General features: G+C 45.4%; 1 protein-coding gene across 1 annotated transcript in view; it reads right to left on the bottom strand.

The window, feature by feature from the left end:
• CDH13 (cadherin 13) overlaps window positions 1-18,099 on the bottom strand; it is a 1,024,187-nt gene that overhangs the window by 23,065 nt on the left and 983,023 nt on the right. Inside the window, exon 11 of the mRNA XM_077754065.1 lies at window positions 12,198-12,340. Coding sequence (XP_077610191.1) covers window positions 12,198-12,340 — 143 coding nt within the window. The remainder of the gene's footprint in view (window positions 1-12,197; window positions 12,341-18,099) is intronic.

The following is an 18,099-nucleotide window of genomic DNA, read 5'->3' as shown; positions in this document are numbered from 1 at the left end:
GGCATCGGGGGGAGGGGTGCTGGCAGGGGTTGGGGGGGCTGTGCAGCTGGCTTTGCTATTCCCCGAAGTGGGAAATGGGGACTACAGAGGAGAACTAGCTAAGACGGTAAGAGGATGGACTGAGCTGGCAAAGGCGCCCCCTGCAGGCAGCAGTATTTTAATGCCCAGATCAGTTTCTTTCCCCAACGAATGTGGGAAAACATTGTGCTTAAGACAGTTGATTTGGCTGCTCAACATGGAAATGTCCTTCTGTCGGGTAGATGAATCTCCCCTTAAATCTTAAATCTCCCCATTCAGGCAGAGCCATGTGGAAGGCGGCGTGTTCTGGCCAATTTTCTGATTTGGAGCCCTACTGAGTGGAGGGCTCTGTGGCCCACCCTTTCCTGGAAAAATGCTCAGACCGCCACCACGGTGGTCGTCAGGTGGCATTTCCTACTTGGCCTCAGACACGGATGATTCTGTACTGATAAGTTTAGCAAATCAGTCGGTAACTCAGTCCAAGTCCATGGACTTAAACATCTGTTAGGTGTTTACTAGACGGCAGGAATTTTGCTTTCATGATTTCCAGTCCTTATAACAAACCAGCAGGTGGGGAAACTGAGGCTGAGGGAAGCCTACGTCTCCCACCGGTGGCGGTCCATCGAGGTTGGGGGGCTGGCTTGTTTCCAGGCATAGCAGGGCACTGGGCCACCAGTCTCTCCACAGACGAGGCATGCTGTCACTAAGTGGCTCTGGTCGCCATCTCTCTGTTACCACATCTCAGGACTATTTTATTGGGCCATTTTGTCAGTGACAAGATTGTAGCTAGTATTTTCAACGTGATTGATATTTTACTGGTACTTGAAATTACGAGGAACGATGGCTGGGTCTTCAATTTATTTTTCTTCCTCAATGACAGTAACAGCTGAGATAAGGGGTGTTAAACTGGCTTAATTGGGTTGCCGTCATACCTAATGGCTTGATTTTATCCAAAACAGCATATTTTAAGTAGAATTAACCTAAAGGATCTCACCAGATCCCCCCATGCAATCTACAGGTTGGTGGACGTACAAAAAGAGGAAGATTATGCATCGAGGCACCTGTCTGAAGCTCAGGCCTCCTCACCCCTGGTTGGAAGCTGCTGTTATTTGGTAGTTATTTTCCTATGGGGCCGAATGACATTTTTTTCTCTTTTAATCAATCTAAATGTACTTTGCACAATATTTCAATTTTGAGTCAACTGGCATTATCAGCACATCTATTATACAGGGGGCTAAGGGAAAAGGCAGGTCGGGACATGATATATCTTTGCCCATGAAAAATCATTATCTCAGTGTATTCCATTTTAATCTTACAGCTGTTCTGCCTGGTTCTATATCTGTGTCTTCTTGGGAACCCACATCGCATTTTTCACTGGCAGACTCAAATCCACTTTACACGAGTCGCTAAGTCATGAGAACGTGCGGCCAAATTTAGTGATAATTTGGCTTGTTTTTACGCTATCATTCCCCTATTCTTCAACATGAAAATGGATGGGGAACGGGACATTCTGATAATCATATAAAGACTTAATACAGATGCTAGAGATAGGATGGGCTTCCTGGCTCGAACTGTCTCATATGTGCTGAGCTCTATGAAGAACCAGAAATGATTCCCGCCTCCCCCCCCCCACTTTTTTTTAAAACTCTCTGCATAGTGTGGGTGCTGGGAGCAAGGGCACTTGGGCTTTACTGAAACAAATTATTTGCCTTTGATGTTTGGAGTCACAATTTATTTCTTTTCTCAGGGCAGAAAAGCCATTCAATAGCCATCAAGGAACGCTGAGCCCTGTACAATTTCAGAACAGAAGNGGCCCCCCCCCCCCCAAGACCATCCCCATGCGATTCTAGAGCTCTTAGGAGAAATTGCTTGTGACAATTTTCAGCCCACATAAGACGGTAAGACTAACATTTGACCTTTCTGGTGATTACCTGAGCAGGAGCGACAATCACACAGGGATTTACCCAGTGCTAATTGCTGCTGCTTTGCCCCATTGTCAGCACATTCTCTGAAGGGATGCCCTCTTACTGCATTCCAGAATGTTCTCTCTCCATCTTGGTGTTTTCCTTAACAGTTATTCTCCCCCCCGCCCCCTTAAAGGCAGGCTAGCAATTTTGTATTCGTTGAAGTCTTTAACAGAAGAGTTCGTATACTCTGACGGCACTACCTTAACCTTTTCAGAAAATCTGGACCACAGAAGGTAAATGATGATGTTCATCTCCAAAGATAAAATGCTTGCCAACGTGAAAGGTCATGCCTTATTAATCTATAGGATTAAGGGCTTTAGTCTTCCAATCACTTAACTACAGCTGGTTCTGCTTTAGCAAAACAGAAGCATTTCACTTATAATTTAGGAACCATGTTGTTAGGTCATCTGTAACTCATTAAAATTGATAAGAGTTTATGAAAAGTGCCTTGTACATCCTTGACTGTTCTGTGGGTTAGAACCTAGCCTTTATCCATGGGGAGGGACTAAAGTGCCTTTCTTCCCCATGGACATGGTCAATATCACCATGAAGCATGATTCCAGAATCCATCTAGATTGGCTTTGGGGCTCCAGTCAAAGGTCCAAAGAGCTTTTCATCGCTGTTAACCCCAGAACAGGGGTTCCAGCCCTGCTTCTGACTGTAGTTTTATATTCCTCCATCCTGATCTCATAGTCTCTAGTCTCTGAGAGTTACCTACAGGAAAATTCTCTTGTGGTGCTGCCTTGTCATTGTCCTCAACTGGACCAGCAGAGCTGTGTGTAGTAAGTTAAGATGGTAGCACGTCTGCCTTTTGCAAAGTATTGTGTGGACCTGGGAATGTGAGCTCTGCTCGGTTCCCTCTGCAGGCATCCTGCCACTCATCATTCCTGGAGTATAAGCCCATCAGCAGCTGAGACTGTTCCTTCCATAGAATGGTAGGATGTTGAGAGTCTATCTCTAGGGGAAACAGGTGCTTGGAGGATGCATGAATGGTTACAGCTCTCCCGGGGATGGTGCCATAGACCAAGTACACACTGTCTGTGTTGTCATGCATTTTTTTGGGGGGGGTGTAAGTTTTAATTGAAATATTAGGTACACTCGTATTTCTATAAATACACAGCTTAAAGGGTTTTCACAGTCTGAACATACCCACGTAGTCCAATAATATAGGATCAAGAAAGACATCCACCAGGGAATCTAGCAGTGATGATTGGCTCTGCTTGTATTTGAGCTTTCTACTCATGGAATCATTCAGGATGTGGATTCTGATCCGGCCTCATTTGGTTCAAGATTAGGTTTGTGAGATCCATCCACATTGCTGTGAATAGTTGCAGATCATTCCTTCTCAGTGTTGTACAGGCTCAATTGTGTCAATGACCCCACTTTACTTACTGTATTCTTATTGGGCATTTGACTAGTTTTCAGTTTGGGGGCTATTATGAATAGTGCTGTTATTAACATTCTGCCATGTGCATTTTGGTGAACTCGTACCCACATTTCTGTTGGATATATAGCTAGGCATGTCATTCCTGGATCGTAGGGTGTACACAGGTTCAGTCTTAGTTGATACTTTCAGTTTCCACAGTGTTTGTACCAAGTTGCACTTCCACCAGCTGGGTAGGAGGCCTCTGATGATTTCACATCCTTGCCAACACCCAGAATGTTCCATCTGACCAGTTCAGCTCTTTGTAGTTGGGTCTCAGTATCGCATTTCTTTTGNCCAGCAGAGCTGTGTGTAGTAAGTTAAGATGGTAGCACGTCTGCCTTTTGCAAAGTATTGTGTGGACCTGGGAATGTGAGCTCTGCTCGGTTCCCTCTGCAGGCATCCTGCCACTCATCATTCCTGGAGTATAAGCCCATCAGCAGCTGAGACTGTTCCTTCCATAGAATGGTAGGATGTTGAGAGTCTATCTCTAGGGGAAACAGGTGCTTGGAGGATGCATGAATGGTTACAGCTCTCCCGGGGATGGTGCCATAGACCAAGTACACACTGTCTGTGTTGTCATGCATTTTTTTGNGGAGACACAGAATCTGAAGCAGGCTCCAGGTTCTGAGCTGTCAACACAGAGCCCGATGCGGGGCTCAAATTCACAAACAGCAAGATCATGACCTGAGCCAAAGTCAGCGCTCAACCGACTGAGCCACCCAGGTGCTCCTTGTTTCATTTTATCTCTTTGATTGATTTGTATTTTATTTTATATCTGCATAATTTAATTTTTATTTCTTTGGTTAATGAAGTTGTGCAACTCTTCTGTGTTTATTGGCATTTGTATATCCTCTGTTGTGAAGTACCCATTCAAGTTCCTTCCCTATTCTGCGTTGGGTTGTGTCTTTTGCTTACAGATGATAGGATTCCTTTGTATTGTAAATATGTTCTCTGGGAGCTACCTTTTTACTTTCTTAATGATATCCTTTGATGAAGTGAAATTCTTAATTTTAACATCATCTCCCTTTTTTACCATTTGGTTGTGAATGCTTTTGTGTCCTGCTTAAAAATCTTTGCCTATGTCAAGGACACTGATATGTTTTTCTCTAAAAGATGTATTATTTTGCCTTCCATGTTTTGGCCTGTAATATATTGAGAACTCATTACTGTATATTGTCTAAGAGAAGAGTCAGGATACACTTTTGTTTTTCATATGTGTATTCAGTTGATCCAGCATGCTTTCTTGTCTGCAACCACCATGTCCTTGTCACAAACAGGGATTGTGTGTGGGTGGATCTGCTTCTAAACTCTGTATTCTACTTCACCGGTCAGTATTTTCTCTTTGTGCAAACACCGACATAATTGTAATTAATATTATTTTCTAATAGGTTTGAATATATAATAGTGTAAATTTGCCAATTTATTCTTCAAGGTCACCTTGGCTAATTTTAGCCTCCTTATATTTCCATATGAATTTTACAATTCATTTCTTCCCTTTTACTTCAAAACAAAGACCTGGGATTCTGCTTGTATCACGTTGACTCCTTTAGATCAGTTTGGAGAGAATTTACATTTCAGTAGCATTGAGACTTCCAATCCATGAACATGGTATGCCTCTCTATTTAATAGGATTAAAAATTCTCTTAGCAGTGAATTTTAGTTTTTGACACAGAGTCTTTCCACTGTGTCCTCACATAGCAGGGGTGGGGGCAAAGGAGCTCTCCGGGGTCTCTTTTAGAAGAGTGTTAATCCCACTCATCTGCTTCGATCTGCATGACCTGAGCACCTCCCAAAGGCCCAACCTCCAGGCCATCACATGAGGGATTAGGTTTCAGCCTATGAATTTTGGAAGGGCAAAAACATTCAGTCTATAGCACCAGCCGTCCCATACTCCAACGCTTTGTATCTTTAAAACCTGGCAAGTGTCTTAAGGAGAGAATGGCTGTATGTTTAAGGTGGGTTTGCTTCTGCTGTGAGGGCTTTTTTTCCGTGAGACCCCAGGAGATTTCACCCCATCCTTTACAGGGCATTTGTCCATGGGATAAAGCAGCTGGGTGTTTAAGGGCCCTCAGGTTTTCACTTTGTCACATCAACTCCATTGTGACTGTTATGAGCATTTCGGGTTTATTTCCCTTCATGCTGGGCCCTCCATTTGGGTCAAGCCTGACCCTCACTCAGGGAGAAGGAATGGCTTGCTGCCTTACAGTTTTTAAAGAATGATTCTTCCCCTTTGGTATTTTCATTGATTGAGGATTCATGGCTTTTGCAGCTCTTGGATGCCTTTACAATGAAATATTTTTGGGGGCATCTGGGTGGCTCAGTTGGTTAAGTATCTGACTTTGACTCAGGTCATGATCTCACAGTTTGTGAGTTCAAGCCCTGCCTTGGGCTCTGTGCTGACAGCTCAAAGCCTGGAGACTGCTTCAGATTCTGTGTCTGCCTCTCTCTCTGCCCCTCCCCTGCTCACTTGCACTCTCTCTCAAAAATAAATAAACATTAAAAAAAAACCCAGAAAGACTTTTGTAATCCATCCTGGTTTTCCTAGGTTTTGCACTGGGAACATTAGTCCTATTACATCCTATCTGGAAGACCTTACAGACATACCTTGTATCAACATGTTTGGATATAAATTCCTGAGTGACTCCTTATTTAGAGAAAATAGTTTTATTGGGCTTTAGCTTTCCCAGTGTTATATGACAAAAAAATATTCTTTCATTCCATCAAATACACTAAATGTCTCTAAGTTAAATAAAATCAAGTGCTTACTTTGAATAAAATTGAGACATCAATTAAACTATTAACTTTGATCTAATAGGCAAGTGTTATTTTTTCCTGGTTAACCATAATACCTAGAGATACGTTTTTGGTGAGTGACAAAAAGGGGGCTTTAAACCAAATTTCCTTTGATTTATGAGTTCTTTTTGAATTTATGCTCTTTTTGCTCTAAGTCTTTTGGGCCTTGTTCAAGATTATCATCTCTAATGATGGTTCTGTATATTAATGCCAACTTGTTTTCTATTTATCACCACATCTTCAGGGACATTTCGTCCTTTTAGAAACATCTGTGACACCAGATTTTGAAAATACTCGTTTGATATTAGTATGAAAAGAGTTAGACAAGAAGTAGATTTCACACCATATTTTTACTGAGGACGATTCTGGGCTCCCTCCTTTCTATAACCCCCACTGGGGTGAGATTAACATTTATTGAACATTTAATATGGCTTTTGGTGGTGAGTGTAGAAGGCACAGCACTTTGCTTTCTTGTTTCCTTTAAGTTTATTTATTTTGAGAGAGAGCACGTGTGCATGTGTGAGTGGGGGAGGGGCAAAGAGAGACAGAGAGAGAGAGAGAGAGGGAGAGAGGGAATCTCCAGCATGCTCCAAGCTGTCAGCACAGAGCCCGATGTGGGGCTGGAACCCATGGATTGTGAGACCATGACCTGAGCCAAAGTTAGACGCTTAATTGACTGAGCCACCCAGGCACACCATAATCTCACAGCAACCTTCTAAGTGGGAATTATCTTCCTTATTTTATAGAAATAGAGCCTGGGTCTCAGAGTCTATAAGCAGCTTTCCTAGTCATAACCTGGAGGGAGGGCTCTTGTCTCTGGCAAAAATTAAAGTGCACTTCACTTCTGGTTTTCTTCTTTTGATGAATTATGGAAAATATTTCCTAAGGCAATGACACCTCTATTTTCCGTATTTCAGCCTTTCTTCATGCTGTTCTTAGCTGAGCATTTTCTCTACAAGTACAGATACATTTAGGTAGCACAGAACTCTGAAATCATTACTTTAGCTAATCTATAATGGATACTTTTTATTCAAATAGCATTTTTAAAAAATGTTTTATTTATTTCTGAGAGAGAGAGAGACAGTGTGAGCAGGGGAGGGTCAGAGAGAGAGGGAGACACAGAATCTGAAACAGGCTCCAGGCTCTGAGCTGTCAGCACAGAGCCTGACGCGGGGCTCGAACCCACGAACCATGAGATCATGACCTGAGCCAAAGTCGGACGCTTCACCGACTGAGCCACTCAGACGCCCCTCAAATAGCATTTTAAACATTCTTGGCTTCTTGTTACCCACTGTTTAGGCCCTTAACACTCCTGTCTAGACCTGTTCCTTCTACACAACTTACCTGTTCTGATGTCCCTATCTCTTTTGTGTGGGTGGCTCTCTAAGAAAAATCTCTTCACCTCTATTCCAGCCTCAGTTTGCCAGTTTCTCATGGGACATCATCTCCACATCCCCCTCAACCCTCCCCCCCCCAAAGATGATATGGGAACAACACTTTGAAATCTGTTCCGTTTCAATGGAATAATCATTCCTGGTTTCTGGACTAGAAATCTGAATATTACCTTTCTATATTATATGTTAAGGACTTCCCCCCCCCCCCCAAATTCTGGTTTCTTCCTTCCTGGTGTTTTCTAGACTTACCCTTTCTGCTCCATTTCTATTGCCACCAGGTACACCCTGACACCTGCAACTAAGAAACCGGCTATGGCTTTCAACGTATTTCCTGACTCTAGACTCACTCCATCTAAAGCGACCTCACTGCTTGGGCTCTGGCCCACGCTTTTACCCTGATTTCTGCCACAGCTTTGGAGTGCCCTCCTGCCCATCCCCCCTGCCCCCCATCGTCGGATGCAGTTTCTACACTGCCATAGGAGCTATCTTTCTAAAGCACAAAGGTTATTCTGGAGGTGAAGTAAGCTATGTAATCAAACCAAACACCTTGGCCCAGCACATAGAGCATTTCAGGATCTATTTCAGGATCTAGTCCACAGATATGTGAGTGCCTGCTCTAAATCAGGCACTGTGATAGCAGCCAAGCTTTCAACACAAGACCTAGTACTCACCTTAGGGCAGTGGGTGGCTGGCAATCTCTCTGCCCCTAGCTTCACACACATGGAGCCTACCAGTCTAGCCTTTTTGTTGTCTCACGTATCTGTATCTTTCAGGCTTCTATTAGAATGTGNAAAAAAAAAAGAATGTGTTACCTTTTCCAATCAACAAAGCGAAAATCAGCCTTCGGACTGGGAGAAGATATTTGCAAATGACATATCCAATAAAGGGCGAGTATCCAAAATATATAAATAACTGATACAATGCAACACCCCAAAATAAATAATCCAATTACAAAATGTGTAGAAGACAATGTTTATAGCAGTGCTTTCAACAATAGCCAAATTATGGAAAGAGCCTAAATGTCCATCAACTGATGAATGGATCAAGAAGATGTGGTTTATATGTACAATGGACTACTACTTGGCAATGAGAAAGAATGAAATCATGCCATTGGCAGCAACATGGATGGAACTGGAAGGTATTATGTTGAGTGAAATAAGTCAGTCAGAGAAGGACAGGTATCATATGTTTTCACTCATCTGTGGACCTTGAGAAACTTAACAGAAGACCATGGGGGAAGGGAAGGTGGAAAAAAATAGTTACAAACAGAGAGGGAGGGAGGCAAACCATAAGAGACTCTTAAATACAGAGAACAAACTGAGGATGAATGGGGGGTGGTGGGGGAGAAGGGAAAATGGGTGATTGGCACTGAGGAGGGCACTTGTTAGGATGAGCACTGGGTGTTGTATATAAGCCAATTTGACAATAAATTATATTCATAAAAATGGGTAGAAGATATGGACAGACATTTGTTCAAGGAAGATATACAGATGGCCAACAGACACGGGAAAAGATGCTCAACATCACTTATCATCCGGGAAATGCAAATCAAAACCACAATGAGATGTTACCCTGTACCTGTTAGGATGGGTAAAATAAAAAACACAAGAAACCGTAAGTGTTGGCTAGAATGTGGGGAAAAAGGACCTGTCTTGTACTGCTGGTGGGAATGCAAACTGGTGCGGCCACTGTAGAAGATGGTATGGAGGTTCCTCAAAATGTTAAAAATAGAACTACCCTACAATCCAGTAATTGTGCTACTATTACCCCCAAAATACAAAAACACTAATTCAAAGGGAGACATGCACCCCTATGTTTATAGTAGCATTATTTATAGCAGCCAAATTACGGAAGCCGCCCAAATGCCCCCTGAGAGATGAATGAATAATGAAGACGTGGTTTCTATATGCAATGGAATATTATTCAGCCATAAAAAGAATGAAGTCTTTCCATTTGCAACGACACGGATGCAGCTAGAGGGCATTACGCTAAATGAATTAAGCTAATCAGAGAAAGACAAATGCCATATGATCTCACTCATATGTGGAATTTAAGAAACAAAACGAACCAACAAAGAAAAAAAAGAGACAAACAAAGAAACAGACTCTTAACTACAAAGAACAAACTGATAGTTACCAGAGGGAAGGTGGGTGGGGGGTGGGAGAGAGAGGAGCTGAGGATGAGGGAGCGCCCGTGTTCCGATGAGCGCCGGGTGACGTATGGAGTTGCTGAATCACTGGATTGTACTCCCGAAACTAATATAACACTGTATGTTAACTATACGGGGATTAAAATTTAAAAAAATGGGAATGGGAATACAAAAATATGTTACTTTTTCGCACCCCATCCTTCATCACTGCATAGGGATCCCCTCAACCGAGAAACTCCCCATGGCCAATGCTAAGGCTGGACCAGGGGCCCCTCTGGGCTTAGTTCCATCAGAACAGTTATGACGTTGCCTTACAGTCTTCTGTTTACTAGCCTCATTCCCCAAGTCACTCATCAGCTCGTGGAGCACAAGGCCCATGCATTATTCAACTCCGAGTCGCCTGGACCCAACATGGCGTCTGTGGATGAATGTCTGTGTGCTTTTTCATCATGCAATTTCCTCCTCAAGAACTTAGGAGTCTTTTGGCTGCTGGCTCTGTGAAATGACTTGTCTGGATGTTGAGATGCTTTGAAGATATGACTGGTCCACATCCATCCAAATAGATTTCCACTTGTTCACTCACAGTGGATGCAACTCTACTCTCCCTTTCTTACCTCCGGCGCCACACTCCCTTCTAGTTTGGGTTCCTCTGCTCTGGGTTCTCAGGCACCTCTGCCTCCTACTGCGCCACTTACCCAAATCCTCCCTGCCCTTCAAGGCCAAACTCAAAGGCTGACTTCACCGTGAAGCCCTGTCTGCCTAGCGAATGCTGTGCTGATTGTGCACTTCCCAGACACCTGGCCTTGTAGGGGGCTTGCATGGGAGCACCCAGCACACGGAGACGGGGTCTGAGAGTTCTTAGTTCACCTGTTATGAGTATAATGAAGGGCACAGAAAAAGGCCCGTGAATATTCATTTTGATATATGGGACTCAAAACTGAAACTTTGGGGGCGCCTGGGTGGCTTAGTTGGTTAAGCGTCCGACTTTCGCTTAGGTCATGATCTCACGGTTCGTGGGTTCGAGCCCCACGTCGGGCTCTGTGCTGACTGCCAGCTCAGAGCCTGGAGCCTGTTTCAGTCTGTGACTCCCTCTCTCTCTGACCCTCCCCTGCTCATGCTGTCTCTCTCTCTGTCCCTCTCCTAGAAATAAATAAAACATTAAAAAAAAAAATAAATAAAACTGAAACTTTGGCCATGAACAGCTGGCTTTTAGGAATAATCAGGAGAGCGAAACTTCTCAAGTGATGGATGCAATGGGCATCTCATCTTAACCAGCTTAACCTCCAAACCAGCTCTGACCACCCTTCCCCCCCATCTCAGCCAATGGCAGATGCTGTTAGCTTTGTGTCTGAAATATGGAGATTATCTCCAGAATCTGCTCTCTTCTCATCCCCTCTCCTATTATGGGTCCAAGCCACCGTCATGCCTACGTGGTCACCAGTCTCCTAAGAGGTCTCTGTATTCATGTCCGTCCCCCACATCTGAGCTCTACAGGGCAGCACGATGCTGTCACACTGAACCCTACTCGGCCCTTGGCAACAGCGTCCCATTTCACACAGTGAAATTGGAGGGTGGTGTGGGGCCCACGTGACGCTGCGCACTCTGCATCCCCGCCCCCTTCCTGTCCCGCCCACTCTCTCTGGTCCAGCCATCTTGCCCTCTGGCTCTTCCCTGAGATAACCTCACGGCTCCAGTGCCTTCATGTTTTTACTCCAATGTCACTGCCCCCGTGAGGCTCCCCAGGGCTGCGTCCTGAGAACTTCAGCACCGTGTCATCTGCTACCTTTCCTACATTTCCTTGTTTCCTACATAAATAGTACGTTCTCCTCCTCCACCCCCCCCCCAAACGCATTCTGTATTTTACTCAGTTTTGTTCCTTTCTCTGTGAGTATATCAGCTGCACCAGGACAGTGGGGTTTGCTCACTGCTGTACCCCTGGCATCCAGAATAGAGTCTGGCACGTGTGTGTTGCATTATTAGCTTTTGAATGAACAGCAATTGTTCTTTGATTATGAAGCTCCTCGCTGTGTGCACCTGAGATCTTTCCACGGTCTCCTGTGACAACAGGATAAAGCTGTGGGGGCAGTTCAGTCACCAGGTTTGACGATGTCCTCTGGGACTTTCTCTCAGCTGCACTGAATAAAAAGTCCGCCCCGCATACGAGAGCATGACGCCAAGGTGAAGGACGTCAATGTGCCTGCCTAGCCTTGGCGCCTACCTGAGATGAAGCGCAGCGAGCTCACCACTGACCTCTAACCAGACAAAACCCCGAGAACCCCAGGGCCTGGGGGTATCGGACTGGCTGTGTGTTTCTGCATTTGCTTTCCCTGCCCCCACACATTGTATCCTTCCCAAGAACACCTCCAGGTGGTATCAGAGGAGATGTGAAAGGTGAAAACACACTTATCACTGACGAGTATACACGTGGTGGCATTTAGAAGATGACTCACCACTGTCGATTGCCAGGAAGAGGGCAGTGTACACGCTGTTGTGGACGAACGGCGACTCGCGGTCCAGCACTGCCGTGGTGTCAACGGTCCCGTTGATGGGGTTGATATTGAGCCAGCCCGCAGGGTCCTTGTAGACAGAATACCTGAAACAAAAATCCCAAACAACGTCATATTACACTCAGAACAGATTCAAGAAATGTTCACCGAGTCCTGGACACAAGCTATCAAGCTAGGTGCCAGACAACTCTTAAAGTTTATTTATTTTGAAAGAGAGAGAGAGGAAGAGGAAGAGAGAGAGAGAGAGAGAGAGAGAACACAAGCAGGGGTGGGGGGACAGAAGGAGGAGCAGAGAGAATCCCAAGCAGGCTCCACACTGTCAGCACAGAGCCCAACCCAGGGGCTCGATCTCACAAACCCGTGGGATCATGACCTGAGCCAAAATCAAGAGTTCATTGCTTAACTGACTGAGCCACCCAGGTGCCCCAGGTGCCAGATAATTCTTTTTTTTTTTTTTTAATTTTTAAATGTTTATTTATTTTTGAGAGAGAGAGAGAGAGAGAGCAAGCAGGGAGGAGCAGAGAGGGAGACACAGAATCCGAAGCAGACTCCAGGCTACGAGCTGTCATCACAGAGCCCAATGCGGGGCTCGAACCCACGAACCATGAGATCATGACCTGAGCTGAAGTTGGACGCGTAACTAAGTGAGCCACCCAGGCGCCCCCAGGTAATTCTTAACACAACCCCCCAAACATCATTACAGTTAGAGTTGTTTAGAAAGTGACGGCTGACCACCAACTCTGTGCTGAATATTTGGGGCGGTGTGTCACCTTTGGGCCTCACAACAAGCCTGTGAGGACAGAGCTTGCATCTGCCCAGTTCTCACAGAGGCAGAGTTCACGAGTCCACTTGTGTTTCTTTTACACCCGGGTGTGTCCCGTGTGCAGAGCCGGTTGGAGAAGTATGGGCAGGACCCATGGACGCCTGGAGGAAACCGCCATTAGCTCTGATGGTCCCTGGGGACCTCACAGAAGATGTGGCATCTGAACCAAGATGGGAAGAAAGGATAAGATGTTGACAGAGACTGAGAGGCCAGACAGTTCAGGAAGGGATAAAAATATGAATTAACACATGGGACGGAGAGATTCACGATGTAGCCGGATTCTTGCACAGAGAGTCGTGACACTTAGGCTTTTCTTTCCAGGAAGCAACTTTATTCATGCCGGTACAGCTCAGTTGGGTTTGTAGCTGAAGACCTGAGCCCCAAATGTCACTTGGTGTATTTTTATGCATTTTCTATTTCCTTGTCTCTCATATGTGGTAACTCACAAACATGCAGTCTGATTAAGTGGTTTCATGTTACAAGATCGGGAAGGATGTTGTCATGTACACATAGAGCCAGGTTGCCTTGAGGTTGTTTTTCCCACCCCTCAGGGAGGGGACCCTGCCACAACTAGAGCGTAAGCTCCACAAAAGCAAGGACACCTGTCTGCTGTCATGACAACAGCTTCAAAGACATTGCTTAGCACATACACAACACTCAACAGATAGGTGCTGAGTGAATGAGTGTTGAGATGCCAGAAGGTGGATGGTTGTGGTCCGAACATACCTTCTCCAGGGGACCCTGAAAGGAAATGAGTTTAGATAGATTATAAAGACCCTGAACCGCTGTTGTCAGGGGTCTGGATTCTGGATAGTGGGAAACCACTGGAGAATTTAAAAATATGAGTTATTTTTTTGAGGGTTTTGGAAAAATACTCCACGTTCATTCTAAGAAGTTCAAACAAAAGGTGCATTAGGTAAGAAGTGAAAATCCCACCTACCAGGGAGATGCTAACTGAACAGGACTCCCATTTCTTTGAACTGAGTGGCTTGGGTAAAGGGGGACTGTCCCACTGACACGTGGCCATCTCTCCAACCACTTTTATACCTGAGCCAGAGAGATGCCGTGTTTTCCTGCCGTTCCCCACAATCTTTGAAATGTATGCCTCTGGAGAGGCATGAAAACTGATGGGCCATCAGTCAGGGAGAGGCGCCTAAAGTCGATCATCTCTGCCAGTTGCTGCTGGTTTTGGTTCTGAGAATGTTTAAAACCTGATTTAACTAACAAGGGTTTGGGGCAAATTAACGTCTTAGTCTTCACAGTGGAAAAGACATCCACATCTTAGTCTTGGGGGCCTGTGCATGTTGCCTTATGTGGCAAAGACTTTGCAAGACTAAGTGGGAGCTCTTGAGATGGGGAGGTGATTCTGGATTACTGGGGCTACATGCAACCACAGGCATCCTTTTCTGAGGGAGGGAGAGAGAGATTTGAGATGCACAGAAGAGAGCAGAAGCCCACGCGACCGTGGAGGTAGGGACTGGAGTATTGCAAAGGAGTCTTCCCTGGAAGTGGGAATGTGGCCCGCCTTGATTTTGGCCCAGCGAGACTGGCTTTGGATTTTTTGGCCTCCAGACTAGGGAAGAATAAATTTCTAGCCCCACCAAGTTGTGGTAATTTGTTACAGCAACTTGTTATGGTAATTTGTTACAGCGGCAATAGGAAGCTAATACAGTGGGTATAATATCCCCACTTACAGACGAAGAAACTGAAGGACAGGCCACACAGCTACTGAGGTTGCAGAGTCAGGATGTGAGCCCGGAGCATCTGCTCTGAACCCCCACACTAAGCTCACGAAGTTTGTGAGTTCAAGCCCCACGCCGGGCTCTGTGCTGACAGCTCAGAGCCTGGAGCTGCTTCGGATTCTGCGTCTCCCTCTCTCTCTGCCCCTCCCCTGCTCGTGCTCTCCCAATAAATAAATAACTGTAAAAAAAAATCTGTCTTTCATTTCGACAGCCATTTATGTCTCCACCTGCAAACTTCTACTTGTCTTCAAACACCAGGCTGAAATGTCCCTTCTTGGCCATTCTGTAAGAGCTCCCTGGTCAGAATTAGTCACCTCCTCTTCTAGGTCCTTGCTGGGCACACAGAGTAAGAGGCCTGGTGGACCATGATATGGCCCCGTGTAGGTCTGCTACCTTCACTAAACTCCCCTTCGTGACGTCAGGATGAGGTTCAAGTGCTGTACTAGCATGTACTTACTGCACGTGGCCCTGGGCCCAGCTCTTCAGAGTCAGCGCCACACTCATTTTTGTGGTTCCCAACAACCAGATGAAGTTGGTATCATCCCTGTTATACAGATGAGCTAACCAAGGTTCAGAGAGGCTTAGCAACTTGCCCAAAGCAGCACAGCCAGGAAGTGGCAAGAAAGTGTTCCCATCAGGTAACAAGTTCACGGTGGATCCAGGAGTGATTTGAGAATGGTTCAAGATATTTGAAATAATGAAAAATTTAAGTGGATCATATTTTATTCCCTGATTACTCAAATCAGAGTTTAGAAGATAAATAAAAATGAATTACATTATCTATGTTTTTCATGTTGGCCAAGAAACGATACTCTTTGTTTCTCCCTCGGTCATGGTCTTGGTCTCCTGATGCTACAATTTCACAGGATGATGAACATTTTCCTTCTTCTCTTAGATAAGGAGCAGTTCTATTCAGTGGAAAGCTTATGGACGTTAACCCAGAAGCTGGCCCCGGTGCCGTCAGCCTGTCCCCATCACCCTCCCAGAGAAAGCAAGGGCTTGAGGGTTTGACATGATAGCTACTCACTATTTTTCTTCCTTAAAAAAATAATCAGGTATCTATTGCTGTGGCTATTGTGTTTTCACATGGCCTTTAATTTTGCCTCCATTAGTTTATTTATTTTGTTTGGTGTCTCTTCCCATTGGAGACCTTGGGGAGGCATATCCATGTCCTCAGTCTCCGCTATGCCAGTCTGCTATTTCTACTCAGAATCCCATGGACAGAGAAGGACAGGAGCCACCCCAGTGCCTGAGCACTGCCAAGTGCCCATTGTCATATTACAGTGTCCCCACATGATGCAAGCCAAGAGCTGGGTGCAGGAGCCTGGGGGCAGGCGTGATTTCCCCCAGCACTAGAGCTTTCCACCCTGGAGTGGTGAGCAGCTCGAGACCGCCAGCCAACCAGCTTTTCCACCTCCTGGGTGATGGGCCTTTTTGTCCGATCTGCCCTTCTGACCAACTCGCCAGACGCTCTATGTAAATTTCTGACATTTTCAAAGCTGTCGTTCTAATAAACCTTTTAGTATAAAAATACCGGTGTGCAAGATGTCTTCCATGCTTTAGGCCTGAAAAATGCATGTGCCTTATTAAATTGGAATTTCTGGGCAACTTATCTGTAATGCGAACTTTGCTTGTTACAGGAGAGGAAAAATCAAATGAAAAACGGGACTCATTTCAGTCTGTAATGTGGCTTCACAGGAGCTGCTCGAACTCTTGTGGAGAGTTGGCCTCTTCGGGGTGTCGGCCTCGGCAGACAGGGGGCAGGAGAATTAGCGGGATCTGGCCACGGGGGAAAGCGGGGCTGGGCGTCTAACCATCCTTGGGCCTTGCGCCTCTCCTGGGAAGCAGGCTGACTGTCAGCGGGGCCCCAGTGGAGAGGGAAGGAAAATGCCAGGCCAGAGGCCGAGGCCAGGTATTGACTGGAAAGGACTTCTAAGCTGGGACTGCCTGGCTTGGGCCCTCAGGGGGCCCTGGTAGTGGTGGGAAGGAGGGAGAGACTCAAAACTTCAATGAGTTTCTTCTGTAAGCTTCCTGGGTTCTTTCCATATTTGTCCAGCACAGAGACCCAAACCACATGGGTTATCATGGCCTTCCTTTTATATTAGACTTAAAAATGGTACAAAGCAGTACACTATTAGTGTAGGAACAGCCAAGAGATCAATGTTATATAATAAAGCGCCAGAAATGGGCAAGTTGTGTAGACAGGTAGACAGACAGATACAGATGTGGATATAGATATCTAATATAACATATATCTACCATATATAATTGCTAAATCGAGATCTATCCATCTAGACAGACATGTTATATATAAGTAGATGTATGCATCACTGCCTATATGTTTGGAAATTTGCAATTGGCTATAGATGGCGTGTTAGATGGAATGATCTCATTCAGTAGATTCCGCTGACTCATTCTCCATTTGGCAAAAAATAAGTTGGGTATCTTTCTGATGTTTTGGACCCTCGGGCATATTAGAATACGTGTGAAGGTACACAGAGAGGTCTGGGTGTCTGTTTACAAACTGGTAGCACGGATCACCTTGGGGAGGCAACTTGGTTGGGGCTGGTGTCAGAGGACGTCTGTCCAAGACCCCCAGGGCTTTGTAGATATAGATAGAGAAGCACTTGTCCAGAGCAAACACCCACAGGGAACCGTCAGAAATATCCTGGCTGATATCACGTATTGTGTGTGTGGGGGTTAAGACCTACATATGAGCCTCACTGCAGTTCACTCTCAAAGAGGGGGCAGTAAGGGGAGAGCCTAGAGAAGGAAAGCGAGGACATGAAGGACACAGTCATTTTTTATTCCTACTGAAGGAATATTCCTACCAAAGGAGGCAAAGAGCCTGTAAAATCACAGGGAAGGAAGGAAACAAGACGCATACCCTCAGCCCCTCCACTTAATTCCAACCCAACGGGCCCCCTGTGTTGGATGAAATACCTGCTTGGGTGATTCAAATCAACCACTTTCTTTGAAAACAGAACTAGAAAGTAACAGAATTCCCAGCGGAGGGAAGTACACGGTTTTGAAATGGCTCACGTAGCTCTGGCTCTCGGAACAAAGGAAAGGGCCTATTTCAAATCTCCTGACAAAAATGTACAGAGCAGATTGAAGGGCCAGGGAATCAGAATCCTAGTTCATGTAGGCAGCCAAAGCCCATCATGGTTCATGTGGAGAGCCCGGGGGCAGCCAGGGAACCAGAGCCAAAGGAAGCAGTCTCAGTAACAGGAAGGACATTCCAGGGAAGGGGAGATACCACAACTAGCAGATGTGGACA

Source organism: Crocuta crocuta, unplaced genomic scaffold (genome assembly GCF_008692635.1).
Source record: "Crocuta crocuta isolate KB4526 unplaced genomic scaffold, BGI_CrCroc_1.0 scaffold61, whole genome shotgun sequence".
NCBI lineage: Eukaryota > Metazoa > Chordata > Mammalia > Carnivora > Hyaenidae > Crocuta > Crocuta crocuta.
The sequence above is the reverse complement of the archived record's forward strand: the minus strand, read 5'-3'. Positions and strand labels throughout refer to the sequence as shown.